The sequence below is a fragment of the Pieris napi genome, chromosome 7 (genome assembly GCF_905475465.1).
Source record: "Pieris napi chromosome 7, ilPieNapi1.2, whole genome shotgun sequence".
NCBI classification, from domain to species: Eukaryota; Metazoa; Arthropoda; class Insecta; order Lepidoptera; family Pieridae; genus Pieris; species Pieris napi.
In genome coordinates this window covers 1,450,284-1,473,199 of record NC_062240.1, presented here as the reverse complement: position 1 = coordinate 1,473,199, position 22,916 = coordinate 1,450,284, and the positions used below count along the sequence as shown (strand labels likewise).

At 34.9% G+C, this 22,916-nt stretch overlaps 2 protein-coding genes across 4 annotated transcripts; both read right to left on the bottom strand.

Moving 5' to 3' along the window:
- Positions 1-6: 6 nt before the first annotated feature.
- LOC125050951 (triokinase/FMN cyclase-like) lies at positions 7-10,249 on the bottom strand. 3 transcript variants are annotated; one of them, XM_047651048.1, is made up of 15 exons: positions 10,140-10,249; positions 8,866-9,010; positions 8,544-8,607; positions 5,587-5,697; positions 5,433-5,521; positions 5,037-5,126; positions 4,354-4,471; positions 3,802-3,929; positions 3,430-3,547; positions 3,074-3,309; positions 2,834-2,996; positions 2,145-2,292; positions 1,536-1,635; positions 440-567; positions 7-191 (listed from the first exon to the last, which is right to left on the bottom strand). In XM_047651048.1, the coding sequence occupies exons 2-15, from the start codon at positions 8,998-9,000 to the stop codon at positions 77-79; spliced, it is 1,743 nt and encodes a 580-aa protein (XP_047507004.1). In that variant the 5' UTR covers positions 9,001-9,010; positions 10,140-10,249; the 3' UTR covers positions 7-76. The 3 variants fall into 3 exon arrangements, with proteins under 3 accessions (XP_047507004.1, XP_047507005.1, XP_047507003.1); XM_047651049.1 differs by having other exon boundaries at positions 10,144-10,168; XM_047651047.1 differs by lacking the exon at positions 10,140-10,249 and adding an exon at positions 9,646-9,800.
- A 252-nt stretch (positions 10,250-10,501) lies between these two features.
- On the bottom strand, positions 10,502-22,765 carry LOC125051268 (neutral ceramidase-like). Its single transcript, XM_047651480.1, has 15 exons — positions 22,660-22,765; positions 22,097-22,326; positions 20,178-20,321; positions 19,341-19,517; positions 18,725-18,852; positions 18,052-18,250; positions 16,340-16,546; positions 15,706-15,825; positions 15,542-15,631; positions 14,466-14,579; positions 13,367-13,594; positions 12,759-12,854; positions 12,158-12,322; positions 11,488-11,600; positions 10,502-10,694 (listed from the first exon to the last, which is right to left on the bottom strand). Exons 2-15 carry the CDS (start codon positions 22,316-22,318, stop codon positions 10,502-10,504), a joined length of 2,196 nt encoding a protein of 731 aa, XP_047507436.1. The 5' UTR covers positions 22,319-22,326; positions 22,660-22,765.
- Positions 22,766-22,916: the final 151 nt, after the last annotated feature.

The following is a 22,916-nucleotide window of genomic DNA, read 5'->3' as shown; positions in this document are numbered from 1 at the left end:
ATATTGTTAGTAGAATTTGTTTTATTTATATTTCGATATTTTATTAAAATAAAAAGAGACATTTTGGATTTTATAATCATAAATTGTCAACTATAGTCGTAAGTATAGATTTGATCCAAATTGCAGATGCGCGTGCGCCGGCGTCTTCGTCGCGAGTGTAAACGCTCGCTACGTACGAGGCACGACCAGCCCTGTATTTAAAAAAATAAGCAACAAAAATTAGAGAAATAGTAATATAAAATTAAATTAAAATTTTGTTTTTTTTTTAAGTTATGATATAAGGATAGAAGAACATTTAACCACAGCGCTGTACAATTTTTTTTTTAATATTTTTGGAAAACGTTTCAGCCTCTGTAGGAATGTAGCAGTCTAATGGTAAAATAACAATCTCTTAGAATGAAACGTGTTTAAATTGCTAGATTAAAGAAATATGTATTACCTCGCGGTCATGTTGCCAGTATTTTTCGCTCCCAAATCTGCTGCTTCAACGATTTTCGACAGAATTGTTTTTATATCAGCCTCTATATTTTCCTTGAATGCTTCCGCTGCATTGTGTAACGTATCTAGCTGTTGACAAAAATACATTTAAGTATATTTATCTCAGATTTTAGTATAGTATAATAAATATCCGTTTGTTTTACGGGTGTCAGATTTTCGCATTGACAGAACAACTGGGAAATAGAATAAACATTTGTCAAAACACTATGGAAAGAAGTACAACAGTAGTAAAAAGAAAAGAGATAAAATAAAGCGATATCAAAATAAAAACTGAATTTAAAAACGCAATCACCACATACCGAAAACAAAAGTGGAGATGGACGAGTCATATGATGAGAGAAAAGAAGCAAAAATGGAATGGAATCGTAACAGAGTGCTAATCACGAAGTGAGAAACCAAAGAGAGACAGCCGTATAAGAAAATGGGAGGACGATACAAAAAAAGATAGCGGGTCCAATGTGGATTCGAACAATTCGAATAACGAAAAAAATACAGGAGGCCTTTCTCGAAGGAGAAGCGGTAAATAAATAACCGTTTGCCGATATATATCGATTATTAATAGGGATTAAATAGTATAAATAAAAAAATGAGATGCCGTTTAGAAAATAAGTATTCCCTTCATTACTAGTACCGTGTTACTTACCTACTAGATAAGATGCCATAAGTCACCCAACGCAAAATATACCGTTAAAGTTACTGTTTATTATATGTTTATATATATTTATATTTGCAAATGCATGCTCGAAAACTAAGTAATATACTAAGTTTATTAGCAGATCTTATCTTATTTAAAATTTAATTATTTCGTAATCCTACAGCCAAAAATTATATATAACAAAAAACTATTATACTAAAGTTATAGCCAAAGATGGAATATTTAATATATATACAAACAGGTTTTAAACATTTATGAAAGGAAAAATGTATAAATCACATGGGGTGATGCAGGTTATTTAGCGCTATGGATAATTGTTTGCTATTTAATAATATTCTTTAACTACACAACCCAGGAAATAAACATCTTTATAGTGTCTTACCATAGTTCTGTCACCAGGCTCAGCCCCACCGTACTTTGAGATGGCCTCCATCGCGCTCTCCCACGCAGATAACCAGATATGGCGATCATTTGTTTTTCCCCTAATACAAAAATATATTCAGATAAAATAACATTTTAACAGTTCAATATTTAATTATTAGCAACCTGTTAACTAAAATAACTTGACTTAGGATATATAAGTTAACTTACGAAGCTATGAGATGTTTAATAAAGTCAAAGTCAAAATCATTTATTCATATAGGTAACACAATGTACACTTATGAACGTCATCAAGGGCGTAGAACGGAAGAGAAGAACTGGTAATAAATTCTCCGCTACTCTTTTTAATTGCCAAGTTTTTTGTTTTACACACCGTTTGTAAGGAGCTGCAACCATTACACCATGTTCCACATGACATCTTAAGTAATAAATAATAATAAAATAAATTAAAAACAAAGATTTGTCCTCTATCAGCAGGAGGCATGGTGAAATAGGAGCACGGACTTACATTCTCGTGGGAACAACACACAAATACATAGTCGAAATAACTAACACCACCGCATACACGAATTCAAGTACGACCAACCACCATAGTGGTATATAAACTGACCTAGCCAAAGCCTGTGAGGCAGCAGCAAGACCTAAACTGTAAATGCCACCAGAAGTGCCGCCCATATCTGTTTCTGCCATTTCCGAAAGCTCCCACAACACGTTAGACGGATATTCCAACAATGCCGTCTTCAAATATAACTTCACAGCTGTAAAATTACGATTCTTTATATTTTTACATTCACATCCGTAGTCCGGTAACCATGCACGATACGTCGTGAAACGTAAGGAAAATTTTAAAATTTAAATCACCTTAAATAGGTTAATATATAAAGTGTTTGTTACGTTTGATTAGACTTACGGGCAACCTAGTCCAGGATTGGGATGTATGACTAGTCGAGTATATTTTTTTTATGGAAAATCATAACATTAAATAATTCTTATTAGAAAGACATATCTATATATGCAATACTGGAAGGAAATGCATCTACTATTAGCTTTAGCAAATGCATCTCAATCTTGTGTTTATCACCTTTATCAACCTTAACAATATTTTTACCCTATATACTCGTATTTGAATTAGACCTATTTGTTTGTACACTGGTTGAGTTCAAAAGAGTTGCTTGCTATATTCTTAGTTATAAGATCTGGCTCCAACATATATATATTTTTGTTATGTAGGATTATCGGTGTAGATATTATTGTGTAGTTCTATTAGAAATAAATATGTTCCAAATAATAAAACATTACCTTCGGCAAATTTCTTGATCGTAATACCACAATCTCCATCTCCACAACCCGAGTCCAGTGTGTTAAGGAGTTCTTCGTTCTTCACCAACTCTTCTGCAGCCGCCATCAAACTCTTCTGCATCACATCTTGATCTTTTTTAGTTAATGACGGACCGGCATCTCCCTAAAATATGGGTTTTTATTGATGGTATACTATTTCCTCGACAGGCTAACTCGACGATTACGTGTGATTATTGCTACCTTATGTACATCGCTCTGCAAGTCTTCTTCATCTCCATGTTCCAATTCTTGTGTAGGTCTGACAGACATGATACCTCCAGTCCAGCCCCGGGCCTCAGTGGGTTGGTCTAAGAGGTCTAACCATAACTTTCCATGACTCTCATTCAGGTGGAGTAAACAGATTTGGAAACCTTGCATTTCCAGGGAGGTTTTTAGATGCCCAGAATATATTCTTTCAGCGCGGATTTTAGATATATCTGGAAAATTTGGATGAATTTTAATTTAAATCATTTTGCTCATCATCCTCTAAAATTATGAATACTCTTTATTAAATCAAAAGATATTGGAAGACCGATAGAAGAAGAAGAAGAAGTTACCTAAATATTGTCTTGCTTCAGCTGCGATGATATTCATTTCCATGATAGACGTACCCCCCATATTGTTGATCATAACAGCTACTGTAGCTCCTTCTTTAAGCTTCAAATGGCTTATGACCTATAGGAATAAGAAAAAGTTGAAATATTCTATAAACAGCTCTAGACTTAGTATAAAAAGTATCTTATTAAGTTAATTTGTATTTATACTCTTTCACTAAGGCGATATTTAAGGCTATAACAAAACTCCAGTGATGTTAGCGTAAATACAATTTTCTACACATACAGGATGATTAATCGTAGGGGGTAACCTTCTGTTCATAATCCGCAGAAGCGTTCAACTAACAACTAATGAGCCTCGCAAATTTGAAATACCTGATCAAGTATAAGTTTAACAATGTCTTTAGCTGTTCCCATCTTTCGCTTTTCAATACCGGCTTCACCGTGAACTCCTGCGCCGATCTCCATCTCATCTGATGCTATCTCAAATAGAGGTGGTTGACCTGCAAAAAAAAATCGAATCTATTTATTTTATTTTACAATTTATTGATAATCCACAGTTTTTTTTCAAGATAATATTTACAATTTTTAAATAAAAAGCTATAATTGATTGCACCTTATAACGTATACGTACTCACCAAGACAATTTACTAATAATTTATTGGTTGTGGTGTGTGTGGGGAAATGTAATGTGTGAGGGTGTGTAAATGTGTGAGTGTTCGTTTTAATGTAAGTTGTTTTAAGCATTCTAGAGTTAAATTATGGATTATAACTTATTTTACAAAAGTATTTTTGTTAATTTATATAAATGACTATCTACTACTACAAATATAGTGCCTTTTCGATATATCGCGTGATAAGTGTAGGTAACAGGTTTTATACAATGTAAAGATTATATAAACTTGTTTGATCACTTATGATATATACCTGGAAGAGAGCAAGCAGTAAGGCAGACACCCAACGTCGCCATGTTTCTGTTAACTTCAAGCGCCATCTCGCGAATCGATTCGACATCATATTCCTTTACAGCCATAGCTCCACACAACTGATACATTGTAATTTATTAAATCATATATAATGCATTTTCTACGTATAAGTTACTATCTATTCTAAAATACATAAGGGTGAACATTGAATTTGCAAAAAATATTACACATACAAACACAAATTTTGGTTACTAATTTAAAAATACTTATTCACTTAACAATGCTGCTTATTTACCCGATTAACAACGTTTTATTTTAAATTGATCAGCCCACTATCAAATATATCAAGGTCCGTATAAATAGCGTTCATTCTGTTGTATTCACAATGTACTTTAATACATTAACAATAAAGATGGAGATAGAAAATTTTCTAATGAAATACTGATATTTAAATGTATTTTCTTTACTTCGTTCTGTCAACTATTTCGTAACCAGCAAAAAATTATATCGACACGATCTGCTTAAATTCGATGCAGTGAAAATAAATTATTCTTAATCATAAAATTTGCTCTACAAAATTTGAAAAGACTTGAAAGACTAGCCGTTAATATTAGCCAAACGATTTTCCACTTTATAAAGAACATACATATTATGTTATATGGGTAATTACTTAAACTGCTTTACCTTATAAAAGAAGACTTCCCCGCACATACTCCGCCCTCCAGTTTTATTTTGACTGGATGCGACGTCTTCTCCCACTATGAGACCTTCCACCTGCGCCAAATAACTGGGGTTATACTAGTTTTACCATTTTAGTGACTAAAGAAGTGCTTTACAGTGGTAAGTGAAAAAATAGAACACAAGAACAGAGTGTCTTCCCCTTAATAGAGACTGTAAGTAGTGTTACTGGACTCTTTCTTATGTTAATATCCTTTTTAGTAAATTAGGTTAGACTTAAATCACTTATTAGTCTTAAGTTAGGCTAGATCGTAATGTTCCAAGATGTTTCAGTGATGAGACAATGTATTTATAAAAAATAAATTAGTTTTATTAGTTTAGATATAATTGATACAAATTAACCTTTATTCCCGCAATTTTAGCTTTTTCAATAGCTTTGCCGAAATTCAATCTGTCACCCGTGTAGTTTCCAAGTATCACCAAGACGCCACCTATAAGCATTGGTATTTAATACTAAAAACAAATTATGTTTGATTAAAAGTGGAATTAAACCTACCTGAATTGTATTTATACAGTTGTGTTATTCCGTACAGGACGTGACCTGTTGGAGGAGATGCGAATACTCCACCAGCCACTGAACCATCCAACATTCCAAAGCCGATCAATCCTATTATTAATAAACTATTTTAATTAAATATTTATGAATGTGGACTAAAATCTGTATATAGCTGAACTCATATGGTATATTCAATGGAGGATTTAATACCAATAACAATAATGTTTCGGATTCGTAAGCAATGTGATGCACACGTAAGCACAGATGACCGAAGACAGAAGCCTACCCTATAAGAAACAAACAGACGCAGAAACTTATTCTGGTAACATTAATGGGACATAATTATCTAACCCCGAAGAACAGAGGGTACTGCCATACTGCTGCATCAAAGAATACATCAAGTGAATACCAAAATGGTATTTTATGTACAAGGAAATAGATGAGACTGTCACTTTGTCCAACTTTGATTTCGTTCCCATTGGAATAGAGACTCTTGGGCCGTGGGGTTCAAGGGCACAGTCGCTAATTAAAGATTTTAATAGGCGCCTGGTAGATAGTACCGGTGACCTCAGAGCTGGTGCTTTCCTCACTCAACGAATAAGTATGGCAATGCAGCCAGGAAATACTGCCAGCATAAAATATACACTGCCACCAACGGCGGATCCAGGGGGGGGGTCATGGGGGTCATGACCCCCCCCTGAGCAGGACTTAGGTGGACCACTAATTGAACATAATGATTTTATATATAAATTTGTCACCATACAGATTATATGTAACTACATACCTTCAATATTTAATTAATTTAATATAATATAATAACTTTGTATGATGGCAAACGTTTGGGAATGAACGCATCGAAAATTTGAATTTTCCGCGCCACACTTGCGCGCGCTTGTCGCTATGAAACGTCTAGCTAGACCTTACCTCAATCGGAATCAGAACGACTAAACTTCAACATATCATAACATAGTCTTATTTTAAATTGTAACATCAATATGTATCTAAATATATGAAAATTGGATACACTACTCTGTCAGCGAAGCGACAGCAGAAAGGTCTTTCTCTACGTTGCGCAGAATTAAATCGTCGCTAAGATTTTCAATGATTGAAGATCGCCTAACCGGACTGGCACTTCTCCACGTTCATGAAAACCTACCCGTTGACGTAAATGACGTAATAACGCGTTTCGGGAAAACACGTTAAAGAAAAATTGATTTAGTTATTAAAACATATGTATTTTGTCTGTTTCTATTTTGTTTGATGGAATCCCTTGTCGTACCATCTCTTCACTTTTGCGAAGTTTAGCGTAATACCCCTCGACATACCTCTAGCTGTTATGACAAATCATTCACCACGGTTATGTAATATAAATAGGCTGCCTCATTCCGTACGTGATAGTCATAGCCGAGCTAAGCGCGCCAAAACAGCCCGAGCTGAGCTGTAAAGGCCCTAAAGGCCAACAGCGAGATTCCACTTTAAAAAAAAAGGTGAATAGTATTTCTCTGGATGTCTTCAAGAGAATGTGTATACAGGTTGGTCCAACTAGTGACGTCAATAATTTTTTTTAGATTCCTCACATCTGGGGGTATACGAAAATACCCCATGTATGTTCCGCGATTTTTTGTAGTTTTCGAGTTATAAATTTTTTTGTGTTTTTTGAATGTTTTCTGCCAGCGAGGTTTCAAAAATTAATAATATTTTTATGTTGTAGGTATTTTGCAGTTTTTTTTCTGTTAAATGATGATTGCCTTAAATGATGTGCAAGTAAAAAAAATCCCAGCTTCTTAAAGTTAGTTAAAGCTACTCAAAAAAGGTTTTAAAGTTAGAAGTTTAGTTTTTAGCTGGATTTGCCCAAACATTCGACTTCAATTTAAAAATACAAAAAGAAGTTTCCATAGCTTCTGGCTAAGTTTAAAAACTCCACGGGGATCTAAGCTACCAAAATCATAGAAAAAAAATTGTACTTAATTGGTCTTTTTTCGTTGTAATCGGTGGATTTTTTTTTTTGGTGGATAGGCTAAAAATCATTGAAGCATTAAAACTGTAAAAATAGATCGTAAAGTTTCATTTGCCATAAGAAAAATAAAAGTCGAAAAAAAAACATTTTTAATGCTACAATGATTTTTAGCCTATCCACCTTAAAGGCCGATTACAACAAAAAAATACCAATTAAGTACCATTTTTTTCTATGGTTTTGGTAGCTTAGAACCCTGCGGAGTTTCTAAATTTAGCCAGAAGCTATGGAAACTTCTTTTTGTATTTTTAAATTGAAGTCGAATGTTTGGACAAATCGAGCTAAAAACTAAACTTCTAACTTTAAAACCTTTTTTGAGTAGCTTTAACTAATTTTAGGAAGCTGATATATTTTTTTATTAAAACAACATTTAAGACAATCATTTCACAGAAAAAAAACTGCAAAATACCTACAACAAAAAAAGATAGGAATTTTTGAAACCTCGCTGGCAGAAAACATTAAAAAAACACAAAAAAAAATATAACTCGAAAACTACAAAAATCGCGGAACATACATGGGGTATTTTCGTATGCCCCCAGGTGTGAGGAATCTAAAAAAAATTATTGACGTCACTAGTTGGACCAACCTGTATGTACACAATATTATGTGTTAAGTTTTTCAAGTGTACAATAAAGAATAAATATTTTTAAGTGCAATACTTACGTACATTAATAAAATATCTACTTTTTACTGGTATTTATTGTTATCAAAATTAAATTATAAGTTCTCGACTTGACCACGACTATGTGACCCCCTCCTGGCACCAAAGCTGGATCCGCCCTTGACTGCCACAGGGACCAAACTTATTAAATTTGTTTAAATTTTCTATTTATCAATTTCTATTATTATACTATGTATACGTAGGTTAAGAATATTGTAAATACTGTATATCTATGAAGGGTAATGTATATGAAATATTATATTAGAAATAACAGTCCAATACCTGCTGCAAATGGTTCATGACCAGATCCACCACCTCCCAGTATCGCTACCCTCTTAGAATCAACCTGGAACACAAATAAATAATGTATAATAAAGCTACAACTTAGTCTAAATTTTCAAAAAGCTACTTTATGTTTGTAACCAATAGTCTTAAATATCTGTTGTATTTTTTACGCTTTTCCCTTATTTGTCACTTTGAAAATAAATAATTGTTGCAAAGAAACCTTTGGTATTATTACTTTATATTTATTGCTTAAGATGTTTTGTGATTCCGCCTGAAAAGCCAACTTAATTTAACTATATTTTAATGATAATTAACTCACATTTTGTCGTATAGTAATGACTCTATGCTTTGGATGAAGCCTCAAACTAGGATAAAGAGCCACAACTCCAAGCAGATTATCGTCCACGCATGTTTCTGGACTATTTATTATCTTCTTTGTAATTATTTTCGCCATCGTGAATTACCTGTGACATAGAGATTATGCTAATTTAGTAGGTGCTTTGCAGCAGTGTTGCCCTAGTGGCTTCAGCGTGCGACTCTCATCCCTGAGGTCGAACGTTCGATCCCCGGCTGTGCACCAATGGACTTTCTGTCTATATGTATGTAACATTCGCTCGAACGGTGAAGGAAAACATCGTGAGGATACCGGGCTTGCCTTAGACCCAAAACGTCGGCGTGTGTCAGGCACAGGAGGCTGATCACCTACTGGCATATTAGATTGACAAATCATCATAAAACAGACATCTGATGTTGATGGTTGGTGGATCAAAGGTTGTAGCGCCACTGATTTATTTTTATTTTTTAGTAGGTGCTTATTCTGATCTATGTATTTATTTACACTTCGTTACCTTATAAAAAACACATCAAACAATCTGATGTAGTTACTCCACTAGACTCAATATTTTTTTCTTAAAATAAAACAAATTTAAGTGTTCAATATAATTTCATTTTTAGTTTTAACTATCCAATTTAAAGGTGTACCTAAAAATAAACTTAGGACATTGAACGCTAGGTGCTGAAATTAAATACGTAAATGGATAATACGTAACTAGTAGGTACTTCGATATGCTTGTATAAATTAATAAGCAATTTTACTTACCTTGAAATTTTAAAACACTGTATCGCTAAACAGAGCTAAGACAAATGAGTATATCGCTTATCAAATATTTATCGTCGTTATGTTTATGACCCCAGATATTTTAGTGTTTACAATGCAAATGTCAATATGTTTGTTTTTACTATCAATTAAACAAAACATAACATTTTAATTTAAAGAAAACACTTTTTTAACGGATTGAAGCTATGTATTATTATAAACTTTTTTTTTATAAACTAAATAACGTTTTAATTTCCAATACAGTAAAAGAACGTCCAAAAAAATGTATTTAGCTAAGGTCAACAAATACATTGAAAGTTTTTTATGATGTTCTTATCTAGGAAGATCACAATTGACAGTTATAGATGTATTTAAAGGAAAACTATTCCTTATTTTACAAACAACAAAGGCAGTGTGGGCAAATCTTGGTGTAATCTTCACGTTATATCTTTAAAAAAACTTTTATTTCATTGATAAATATGATTTCTGTATTGTACCTACATATTAGTTGTAATCCTTTAAAATCTTCTGAATAGTCATAATTTCACAGATTTTGTCGTAATTTATGCAGTTGTAATAACAGTGACAAGACTAACTAGTCGAAACGCATGAAAAACACTGAATGTCGCATGGTATTTTACACTGTATTTAGACCATAATTCTTAGCAATAAAGAAGATTATTCCGTGGCAAGACTCTAGCACGTGATACATGAGGAAGTACTATATTTATAACTATAATTGACGACTCGTGGCTACGTAACTCTGTCATGTACTAAGTATACTCAATACGTGTACTCTGAATGTCCTAGGTACAAAAATGATTGGTTAACTTATTCAAAATAAAACAAATGAATAAGATTAACTTTTTATTGCATTAATATTAAAGCCGGCGGATCTTCCTTCAAAGTTTCGAAAACTGCCTTGGGTTCCCCTTGCAGTCCCATAGTACACAATGCGGTATGGGACCTGAAGGATCGGAATGTCGGCAGGAATTGTCCACTCAAAGGTTGCGGTACTTGTTCCTAAGATGGACTCTTGTTGCCATGTAAATCTGTAAGTAATAAAATTACCATACATTGTTATACTGCTAAGAAATAGCATAAAAGCAAAATTATCTATATATATAAAAATGAAACCCGTTTTCCGTTGTCACGACATAACATGAAAACGGCTTGACCGATTTGTCTGATTTTTTTATATAATATACCTTGAAGTACGAGGATGGTTCTTACGGTTAGAAAAATTTAAAAAAATGGAGTGAAAAAGTCTAAAAACAACACTTTTCTATATTCCCACACAAAATATTCGTAATAATAATTAAAAGTCAATTTGAACTTTAATACCATAGCATAAAGTTCAAGTGTTAGTGGAGGTGTTCCGGGAAGGTAAATTTTTATTTTTTGACATGTATATTTTGTTGTTATCATTTTTCTTTTTTTTATCTTACTAGCTAGACCGGTGTCCCTAATAGCAGAATAAGTATTTTAAACAAATAAAGAATCGACTGTTAGGCGGTACGATGTTCGCCAGCTAGTATTTTGTAAATTAAATATCTACGTATATGAAGAATAAAACATTCTTAGAAAAAATAACGCCTGTTAATTAAATCGTTGCAACTACACGTAACATAAACATTCGAGATTTGCTAACACGTAAACGTACGATATTATAATGCCTGTTAAATAAGAAATAAATATTTCACAAATATTTTTGTTTTGTGTTGTTCATTATAATCGGCCTTAACCAGAAAGAATTATTATTTCGCTGATTACGAACGCATTGAATAATTCCATTAGCAGTATTGTACTACAGATGTATATAGCAATATGTTGAAAGGTACTAACTTGGTACTCCAGTCAGCATCAGTAGCCACGACCAGCCATCTACCCAGTTCCAGTCTCTCAACAGTGGCGTGAGTCGACTCCTGGCGTAAATTGTTTCGTGGGTTTGCTGCAATCTACGAAAATAATAGTTTTAAAATCCACAAGGGGCTGTATAACCATTGAAGATGATGATGATGATGATGCTATACTTTCTGATTTCTAGTCTGAATCTCAGGAACTAAAGTTTGTATTAAAAAATATTTTTGGTAACCATATCACGGCAAGTTATACTCGTATGATATCGTAATACCATTTAAACAAGATGAAACTGTTACTGTTATTTCGTGTACATATAGATGATATGGTGATAGCCAATAAATTGAGTCGTACAAGATTTGATTAATTTTTGGGTTAAAACTATACCCCATATATTCTGTATATATAAAATATTAAAACAAACATATATTTTCTTTATCTTGTCACACTTCGTTTGTACATAATGTTAAAGAAAGTTTGTTTTCTGAAGAAACTGTTTTCTATTTCGCCTTTTCGTGATAGCAGGACATTATATTTTACATTCTATGCGAATAATATTTAAATATGCTTCCCATTATATATTTTGAAATACCCCCAGGGATCGTTGGTCAATTTATCTATTCAAATGTGGTATTTTGAGCAAATATTTACTTACAAAGGTAGCTTTAACAGTATCCCCAGGTCTTGCTGACTGTGGTTCCTCCAATACATCTCCAAAGTTGCGACCCATTGGTGCTACATCTAAGATCACGGATGGGACGAGGCTAATTGTCCTGTTACGATAGTCTATAGGCGTTGGGCCCGCTGGGACATTGCCACCCTGAAAAATAACAAAAGGTGTATGGTTATTACGCCAACCATTTTTACTTTATTAGTGATCAGGTTTACTCAATATGTACCTACACTATACGAATATTGTTAATTGAGCAAGCATTAAGGAAAATCAATTGCATTTTGAATGTATGCCCTTAGGATTAAGCGACCCACGTTTTAACAGGCGAACGCTGCTATCAATTAAAAGCTATGTAATCAATTTATTTGAATAAATTATTCTTAACAAGTTTTAGACAATTTTTTCATTTTTCTTTTTGGAAAATACCACTTAATAGCGAAGCCTTTTTTATCTTAGTAGAAACTTAGTAGTTTTCAGAATAGAGCAGGAAAACTATTAATTACATAAATAATAAAAAAATATTTTAATCGAGGGTAAAATTTTGAATTTACGATGTGCCTGTTAAAGATCCGATTTTGTTTACCTCTAACGCCACATTAGTAAACTCCCTAAATTTGTTAAGGAATATATCCAAAGTGTTCGGTCCATAAATGACTGATGCTGCCTCGTATCTTTGCACCTGGAATAAAATAGTATTATAGTAATATAGAATTTGATATGCCTTTACCATTATTTCTTTAAACTTTTAATGCTCTGGTATTAGCTCTTTGTTTTAAATAAAAATTTGCTCATTATGACGAATATGACTTTGCAGGTGAGATTCATCATCGGACGTCGAGGCAGAATACAAAATTCCACCTGTATCACCACGACGTTCATCGTTCTACAACTGAGCGTTTTTAAAGGCAGTTTTTGCCGTGCACCGCCACTGAATTATTTCCGAACCAATTCGACTTAGGATCCTTCAAGAAAAGAACTTATCAATTCTTAAAAGGCCGGCAACGCGCTCGCGAGCCCTCCATCCATGGGCGGTATCACTTAACATCAGATGAGCCTCCTGCCCGATTGCCCCTGTTCTATATAAAAAGGCCTTCAATTTTAAAATAAATAGTCGATATAGATAGATATATATGAAATAAATAATATAGGAACAATAATAGTTAAGAAAAATTTGTTATTTAATTGTTTTACCTGGTACTCCTCAAACGTAGTAATATAATGTATATACTCATTACAGAGTGAAGATACAACCACTCTTGGTTCCAATGTTTTTTCCTCCAGAATCGACCTGACGACATCCTTTATCCGCCTGCCTGCCATTGTCGTGGGCTCACCTGGGACACCAGCTATTGCTAAGCCAGCAAGCCAAATTAGGGACACTGATACCACGCTAGAGTGCCAGGGAAATGGGAAGTTTGCCTAAAATTTTTTTTCAATTTAATTAATGTTTTCTTATAGAAAATTAATAGAGAATGCTTCAAATTACTATTTTGCTTTATCCTCTCTCTTTAAAAGTGTCTCTCTTAAGCCGTGTTATTTTATAAATAGAGCTGTGGCAAGAGGCTTCAGTCTGCGACTCTCATTCCTGAGGTCGTAGGTTCGAACCTCAGCTGTGCACCAATGGACATTCTGTCCATGAGCGTGCGCATTTAAACTCGCTCGACGAAAATAGAAGGCTAAAAAAACAAATTCTCACGAAATAGTTGCAGAAATTTGACCCAGACCTAAAAAAGGTTAGGTAGCTAGCCCGAGTGGAATTTTGAATTTATACTTCTTGTGGCGCGTTAGGGAAAAATGATGAGAGTAAATTTTTACGATGCGCGCGCACACCGTGACAAAAAACCGACACCCTGAACTTAGCATAGTCAACATTTTAAAATAAAAAATGTCCATTTCTTTATGTAGAAATATTTTTTTTTGTGATATTTAAATTTTATTTAAACTAGATAATTTAAATATTAATTTATGTTATAATAAAACGTTATAATAATACTTTCAATGTATTAAATACCTTTTTTCTATTGTTAGTGTCGTTTTTTTTACAATCGTAGAATAAGGCGAAAGGTAAAAATTTGTTACGCCAAAGAAGTATAACTTCTAACGCGTGTACATAAATGCACACATGTTTTTACAGTTTTTATTTCAAAAATAAACCTACTGGTAACTGCCGATAAATAGATTAACAATAACCAATACAATCAATTTAATTTCCAACCAGTAGTAGTAGATAGTTCCTGAGATAAGGCAATTCAAACAAACTCATCTACCTACTAATGAAATGTTTACTTACCCTACCAGTGGCGAGAAGAATAGGTTTTGGCGCGTGACATTCAATGTCTTCAACAGTCGGTTTAGCTATTACACCGCTTATGCCATCTAATAATGGATTATTATTTAATGTACCCTGAAATGGTACAACATAAATTTGTATGTATACTTTTATATTAATGACGATAGCTAAGAAAAGAGATCACTATTAATTTAAGTACCAGGTTATAAATAATATAATGGTAACATTTTGTTATTTATTTTTAAGTTCTATAACAACGTGTATGCATAAAATTATACAAGAATATATGACATCACAAATTATACACACAAACACATCAATTATATTAGAATATACGCAAACTAGGGAAAAAATTAAACAAGCAACCACAAAAAAAACAATAACTAAAACTAAATAGAAACTTAAACCTCAGTAAGAGCATGAACAACAAAGTTACGGTAAGTTGGAAGATTGTTGTAAAATATATCAACATTTTCTTCAATGTTATTAGTATTGAAGTTTGCAATAGACCACGCAACTTTTGCAAAGCTTCAATACGCATAAAGCTTTCTAAGGAAATGTTTTTGAACTGTTTCAAGACCTTTTTGAAATGTGGTGACCAAATTACAGTAGCATATTCTAAAATCGGACAAGTGTTTTGTAAAGGGTTACAGATACCGGCAAACATCTTGAACAAATGTACTTGCCTGCGCTGAAGCGATTTTTAGGTATCACTGGAAGGGGGGGCGGCGGGCGTTGGTGTGCGGCTGCGGGAGAGTGACTTTCCCCCCCACTCCCTTGTTTAATGCTCAAGAAGTTTGCCGGCATCTATACTTTACTTTGAACGTTTGTATTAGCAACCATGAGCAGACATCTGTCATGGATAATATATTTTTATAGAGTGGGTAAAAGGATGATAGGCTCATCTAATGTTAAGTGCTATCGCCAACGGAAACTAACAGTATGGTCGCGACTGCATTGCCACCATTTTGAGAATTGGTAGGCCCCTTTATTAAAGCTTAGTTGCTGCTTGCTAGATAGCAACTACGTGGTTGTTCTGAGAATCGAAACTAGGTAGAGAGCTGGGTATTACACACCTGTGTGATATTAAGTAGATTAGCGCCGTCTATCGTCCCTGAAGCGAAACTGTAGCCGAGGCCTGGAACGCAACCGCTCACTGGGTTAGACTGTAATTTTTGGATGGTTATAAATTAATAAATTCACTTCGTGTGTATATTTATAATTAAAATAAGATACTCACAGTATTAAAACTCCTTGAGACTGGATTGTACTTAGCAACGGTCTCTGATGGCATCTCCACAAATTGATGAACGACAGCTAGTTCTCCTCGCAACTCTTCACCAGGACTGTTCAGAACACCCTGAAGTACAATTTAGTTATATTATCAGAGTTATAGTTATAGTATTAGACATTTAAAACGACAAACTGAGTATGGGTGCGTTCAAGTATTACGTCACGCAATTTTTGGAGATTATTGACGCGCCCCCCCCCCCCCCGTGTAACGCGCCGTTACGTTTTTCTGTACCCAAAGACAGTACTGTAACTGCTAGTATAGTAAAACGTTTCGTGACCACCTAGTGACTCTTTATACCTAAAAGATACCATAGAGTACTGGAAAGTCGAAAAATATTAACAATAACGCGTAATTCAATCCCCGCACCGCATCGTAACGTTTTACAAAAGGACACCAAAAATTAGTTACGTATTACTTGAAAGTTCCCTTAAGCATTGAAGATAATAAAAAGATATAACTATATCTGTTATCGACCATGATTACAAATTAATCTGAATTATATATATTGATCCAAGCACAAAATTCTGTTTCTAATATAAAGTTAGGTAAATATTTTGTCTAGCTATAATGAAATACTGACCAGGGCACCTTCATACACCCAAGTCCCAATGATCCTGGTACTCTCAAACATATCATCTCCAGGTCCCACTGAGAAACAAAGTTCCCACTGTTCGCACAATTCGAACTGGTTGTCGCAAGAGTCTCCGCTAAATTCACAGCGTGCTCCTCGTGTGTTTGGAGACACATCACCTTGACTTGCAGCAAAGAAACCGGCTACTATGGATGGCTGAAAGAAATGTTCTTTTAAGTAGGCCTGTACGAACCAAGGCTGTACATTTTGCTCACTCAGGCTTTCTTTGTTTTATTTCCGGCGATTTCCTTAATCGTCGGAGTTACTCCCCGAGAGTATAGCCAGACGCAGACGTACTCTCTTCGACTGTTACATTGTAGTCATTCAGTCATAGCAATTAACTAAATCACGGGAGTTACTCCCCAAGAGTATAGCCAGACGCAGACGTACTCTCTTCGACTGTTACATTGTAGTCATTCAGTCATAGCAATTAACTAAATCACGGGAGTTACTCCCAGAGAGTATAGCCAGACGCAGACGTACTCTCTTCGACTGTTACATTGTAGTCATTCAGTCATAGCAATTAACTAAATCACGGGAGTTACTCCCCGAGAGTATAGCCAGACGCAGACGTACTCTCTTCGACTGTTACATTGTAGTCATTCAGTCATAGCAATTAACTAAATCACGGGAGTTACTCCCCGAGAGTATAGCCAGACGCAGACGCACTCTCTTCGACTGTTACATTGTAGTCATTCAGTCATAGCAATTAACTAAATCACGGGAGTTACTCCCCGAGAGTATAGCCAGACGCAGACGTACTCTCTTCGACTGTTACATTGTAGTCATTCAGTCATAGCAATTAACTAAATCACGGGAGTTACTCCCCGAGAGTATAGCCAGACGCAGACGTACTCTCTTCGACTGTTACATTGTAGTCATTCAGTCATAGCAATTAACTAAATCACGGGAGTTACTCCCCGAGAGTATAGCCAGACGCAGACGCACTCTCTTCGACTGTTACATTGTAGTCATTCAGTCATAGCAATTAACTAAATCACGGGAGTTACTCCCCGAGAGTATAGCCAGACGCAGACGTACTCTCTTTGACTGTTACATTGTAGTCATTCAGTCATAGCAATTAACTAAATCACGGGAGTTACTCCCCAAGAGTATAGCCAGACGCAGACGTACTCTCTTCGACTGTTACATTGTAGTCATTTAGTCATAGCAATAAACTAAATCACGGGAGTTACTCCCCAAGAGTATAGCCAGACGCAGACGTACTCTCTTCGACTGTTACATTGTAGTCATTCAGTCATAGCAATTAACTAAATCACGGGAGTTACGCCCCAAGAGTATAGCCAAACGTAGGCACTCTCTTCGACTGTAACATTGCATCTATTCGTTAAATAGCAATTAACATTTCATTATTTCGCTTATATTCTATTGTTGTAAGCGAGTGGTTAATATAGAGTAAAACTAAAATTCTCTATAATTAAAGCACCTCGATGACCCAGGAAAAGTCAACTTGAAAAAACCCTACAAATTCTGTCGGGCTATAAAAACTGATTGAATGAAATATTAAAAAAAATAAGTTTTAAAACGGTTTTCTTGATTATACAGAAGGATCAAGGTGCTGTTTATAGATTTATAGTAGTCTTCCTCAGAAGCTTCAAAGTCATAATTTATGTACAATATAACAATGATGAGCCAAGTACCTTCCCAATCTGACTTCCAGGATTAAGAGTTTCCTCCAGCTTCATTGCTGCATATCCCAGATTATCCGAAGATACGAGATGATTGGTCATATTCATACTAGTTGTGTGTACTCCAAACCAGCTCATCACGCCATGGAGACTGCCATCGGCTTTCTCTATACGAACTACGGATAAGTCTGTGTCTATATTGGTGTCGTATCTGCAAATAGATAAATTAAATAACAATGCATTATACGCCATCTATCAAGCTATACTCAATATCAAGATATACTATCAAGCACAAAACAGCTAGTTTTTTTTATAACAGGGGGCAAACGGGCAGGAGGCTCATCTGACGTTAAGTTATATCGCTGCCCATGGACACTCTCAATGCTAGAGGGCTCGCGAGTGCGTTGCCAGCCTTTTAAGAATGGATACGGTCTTTGAAACCCTAAGTCGAATTTGTTCGGAAATACATCAGTGGGCACGTGGTCCACATAGTGGTAGTGCGCGTCAAAAAAAGATAGTACTAAGATTCTCTCAAAACTAAGAATCAAGTCAAATCCGATGTTGTCTAATGTGCCGAAGGTCTTACATATCCATATCTGTTTCTTGTTTATTTTTCTTTAGAGGCAAGAAGATTATTGTCATTATAGCAGTCACTTTTCATATAATATGATAGATTATGTCTGACCTGTTTCTTTCCTCTTCAGGATTTTGATTGTAGGAGAAAGGCGATCTATTCAACTGTGCGTTTAATACGCTGGCGCTGCCGTAGAACAAACGAGCGGGAACTATGTTCTCATGAGCGCGTATAATACTCTGTAAGTTAAATAAAACAAACAAATCAATTGCGCTACAACCTTTTTAGGTCTGGCCCTCAGATTACTGTATCTGTTTCATGATCATTTATCAATCTAATAGGCGAGTAGGTGATCAGCTTCCTGTGCCTAACACAGGCCGACTATTGAGGACTAAGGCAAGCCCGATTTCCTCGCGATATTTTCCTTCACAAAAAAAAGAAAGAAAGTCCATTGGTGCACTGCCGGGGATCGAACCTACGACCTCAATGATGAGAGTCGCACGCTGACGCCACTATGCCAATGCTGCAGGTTAAATAACAATGATAATAAAATAATTGCTGTGCGAGGTCTTTAGTTTTAAGCGACTTCAAATCACTAGTCATCAATAACAAGATTAACTTCAACACAGTTGGTAAAACTCGTGCTGAATTTCAATGTTTAAGCATTGAAAACAATTATTGGTTATCATATACTGTACCACAGACTGTATGATCCCGTTTTACTTACTCTAGTAATTCCTTCGACATAAGCGTCCAAGGTCTCCTTTGAAAATCCCAGTATGGAAACGTCTAATATAAAATCTACAAGATGGCCGCCAGGTCCGCTGTGTGTATGTGTCGCTGTAAGTATAACGTTACGTATCGTGTACATGTCTCCGTAAATCTCTTGAAGTTTATTCACCACCTGGAAAAAATTCAACGTAAATGAGGTATTATTACTGATACAAATTCTATATTTCTACTAGCTGACCCGGCAAACGTTGTTTTGCCATGCCATTTCTAGAAAAAACTTTTTAACTTCATTAAAATCGGTCTACTATAATAAAAAATAGGGGTTGATCGTAGAGGGGCGGAAATTAAGGGTAGTATTTATTTTTGTAAGATGTATTATAAAAATAACAATTGGGGTGGACACCCCTTATCACTTAGGGGTTTAAATAGATACGAGTAGTATTCTCAGACTTACTGAATCTGCATAAAAAATTTCATAAGAATCGGTTGAGCCGTTACGGAGGAGTGAGGGAACGAACATTGTGATACGAGAATGTTATATATTAGATTTCTATAACAACTTGGAAACCAAGCCTGAACCCTAGGGCTTGGTTTCAGCCGCAATGAAAGCATAAAAAAGTAACAGTTAATTACAAATCATACGATGAAAATCCTCATAAATGAAGTAGATAATATGGATCGGAACATGTATGCAAGTAGCAAATGATTTTTCTAATGTTAGTTTCAGTTCTCTTTGTTAAAATGGTTAATTTTATCGGCAAGGTAAACTTTCATGTATAAATTAAATTGTAAACAATATGCATGTGCATATTATATAATTGTTTGTACCCACCTCTCTTCTTACGCCAATCCCAATTGCCAGGACATCTGCTGTCACCAGAACAATCCTGGTATCTCCTTGAACAAAAATAAACGCACGAGAGAACTGGCGCGTGTGGATACCGCGACCTGATTGACCGATGTCTGCGTAACCCATCTAAAAAATGTTTTGTTAACTTGGAGATAAAGTCTTACACAAGCCTTTGGGACCAGAGGGAAGTTTTCTTTTCCTTTCACTTAGCACATGGTTGTATAATGAAAATGATGAAGAGCATCGTGAGGGTACAGGCTGGTGAGGGTTACTTGCTTATAATAAACTAGTTGACCCGACAGACGTTGTCCTGCATGATATTTCAAGCAATTAGTAAAGCAAAGTATGAAAGTACCGACTGCAGCGCCATCTGGCGGGGTGATTTGTGAATCTAAACCATTCCCAGATCCCCTTGAACACACACAAAAAATTTCATCAAAATCGGTCCAGTCGTTTGAAAGAAGTACAGTGACATACACACTCACAGAAGAATTATATATAAGATGAACAAAGACGGAGAAAGCAGACAATTAAGCATTACAGTGCAACTTTCGTGAGAAGTTCATCATCCAATACGCTAATCATACTTAGCGCTATATTTCCTATGCAAAGCCATAATTATAACTTTACCCAACTCCGTAAAAGTATTTATTTATTTACTTAATTTGACTTAAAAAATATTCTTATAACATAGACAATTGTGTTAGTAAATTTTTCTTCAAATGTTATAGCGTAATACGTATTCCTAAGGCCCAGCATGGTGGAACGCAACTGCAACGAAACCCTTTTGAAATTATAGGTTTGAAACCAGTTTCAAACGTTTTCCACACACGCCGCAACCTAAATATGATGAAATAAGTCACAATCATTCCGATTTTGAGACCAGACAGAACCAAATCCGACACGAGTTTCCTGCACGCTGGTTTCAAGGCAACTAATCTTCAACGCGTTTCAAACCGGTTTCAAACTAGTTGCGACGTGTGTTGTCTCTCAAAGGTATCTATGGCATAAACTCAAATGAAACTCAAAAGTAACTACTTAGTACTTGCAGTTTCGTTGCAGTTGCGTTTCACCATGTGTGCTGGGCTTAAACCAATTTTCCGTTTCATTTGGGTTTCACAATTACAAAACAATTGAGTACTAACATTAAAATCCTTTGTATTAGAAAATTATCGTTTAGATTATCAAATTGGTCAGTTATTTCGTAAGCCATTTATCAACCCATATCTGGGATTATTAGTGGTACTCATTAGTTAGAGATGGAATTTTTTTAATTACAAGTAAGATAAGGCTCATGGTGGGCATAGATACACATCTTAGGTATTAGCTTTGATTCCCATCGTTGACTTCAAGACTAACCACATTGTATAAAGGATTCGTAACATAAATCACAACAACTTAGCAGAGGTTGTTCAGAAGAGATGGTCAATTATTTTAATCAAATATCTTCTTGATACAGCTTTAAAAACTTTGTTTAATCTCCGACACAAAAATCAAAAAGGAAATATCATAAGTTTACAATATCTATTTTCGTATTTGCAAGTTTGTCGTGTTTTGAGATGATATTTAGAACATCTGTATAGAGTATACTTAAAGTAAGTGTATACTTAAATAGCGATATCGTGTTTACTTAGGGGGTGGACTTAGTTTCCGTATTTCCGTTTAGAACTTCAATCAGACTTAAAAAGCTGTCAAAACATTTTTTCTGTATGACTTTTGACGTATTTGACAGCGCGAGATCGTTACGAGATAGAATATGGACCAAGACGTCGTACATTAGGTTACTAAACATTTAGGGTTTAGCATTTATACCCAGAGAAAGATAATTAAATAAAACATTATCTGTTTTTGATTAAAACAGGGATACGTTGTTTGGTAGTACTTTTTGGTTAGATACTTACGAAATTAATTTGTACACATGGTCCTGTCATATCCGCTATCCCAACTCCGACATCGTACAAAGTATCTGGGTCCCTGGGTGGTTCTGTGGTGGATGTAGTTGTGGATACATCATCCTTCTCCGCAGAATCGTTCACCACCAAAATAATCACCGCTGTCAAACCGGCAATCACACCGAGCGTGATGGCCAACATCACCACTTTACCAAAGATCGGTATCGCCATTTTTACCTCTACAATAAAACGTAGAAAGTTAACTATTTTAATGTTTAAAGAACTTTATTTCTCATTACAAAAAATGCATTTTTATTTACATCTCTTTTCTTGAAGGAGTCGAATTGGTTCGGAAATACTTCAGTGGGCAGCTGGTTCCATATAGTGGTAGTGCGCGGCATAAACTGCATTTAATAACGCTCAGATGTGCAACAGGGGATTTCGAGGTGATACGGTAATTGATTAGTAGAGTGAAGAAGTAAAAAACGAGTCTTAACATATGTTTAATTACCACCACAAAAAATATTTCGCCGGTAATTGAACGTGACAAAGAAGGTATTCAAAATACTCACCGCTAATTAACTCTATATAATAATTGCCTCAATTTTTTAATTAAATCTAAAACATATCCACAGCAGAACACGTGTTTTAATCGATTGCCAATTTTAATTACTAAAAATGTTATCAATACAGTATCTGAGTTTAATCTTATAGAAATTAAGTCCGATAATTAGTTGTTATTATATAACCTCATATTATTTTCGTATTAAAATCTTATCAATGGATTATTTAAAAGTTATGTAGAAGATAAAAAGTGCATTTGTTTGGC

Excerpts from the sequence above, each read along its gene's own strand:
- LOC125050951 (XM_047651048.1), bottom strand. The coding sequence starts at position 9,000 with ATGGCGAAAATAATTACAAAGAAGATAATAAATAGTCCAGAAACATGC. Across the intron at positions 3,310-3,429 it reads TGAAGCAAGACAATATTTAG|ATATATCTAAAATCCGCGCT; the intron begins GTAACTTCTTCT and ends CAAATTTTCCAG. Across the intron at positions 2,293-2,833 it reads GATCAAGAAATTTGCCGAAG|CTGTGAAGTTATATTTGAAG; the intron begins GTAATGTTTTAT and ends GTAATTTTACAG.
- LOC125051268 (XM_047651480.1), bottom strand. The coding sequence starts at position 22,318 with ATGGCGATACCGATCTTTGGTAAAGTGGTGATGTTGGCCATCACGCTC. Across the intron at positions 13,595-14,465 it reads TTCTTCTCGCCACTGGTAGG|GCAAACTTCCCATTTCCCTG; the intron begins GTAAGTAAACAT and ends AAAAAATTTTAG. Across the intron at positions 10,695-11,487 it reads GATGCTGACTGGAGTACCAA|ATTTACATGGCAACAAGAGT; the intron begins GTTAGTACCTTT and ends TATTACTTACAG.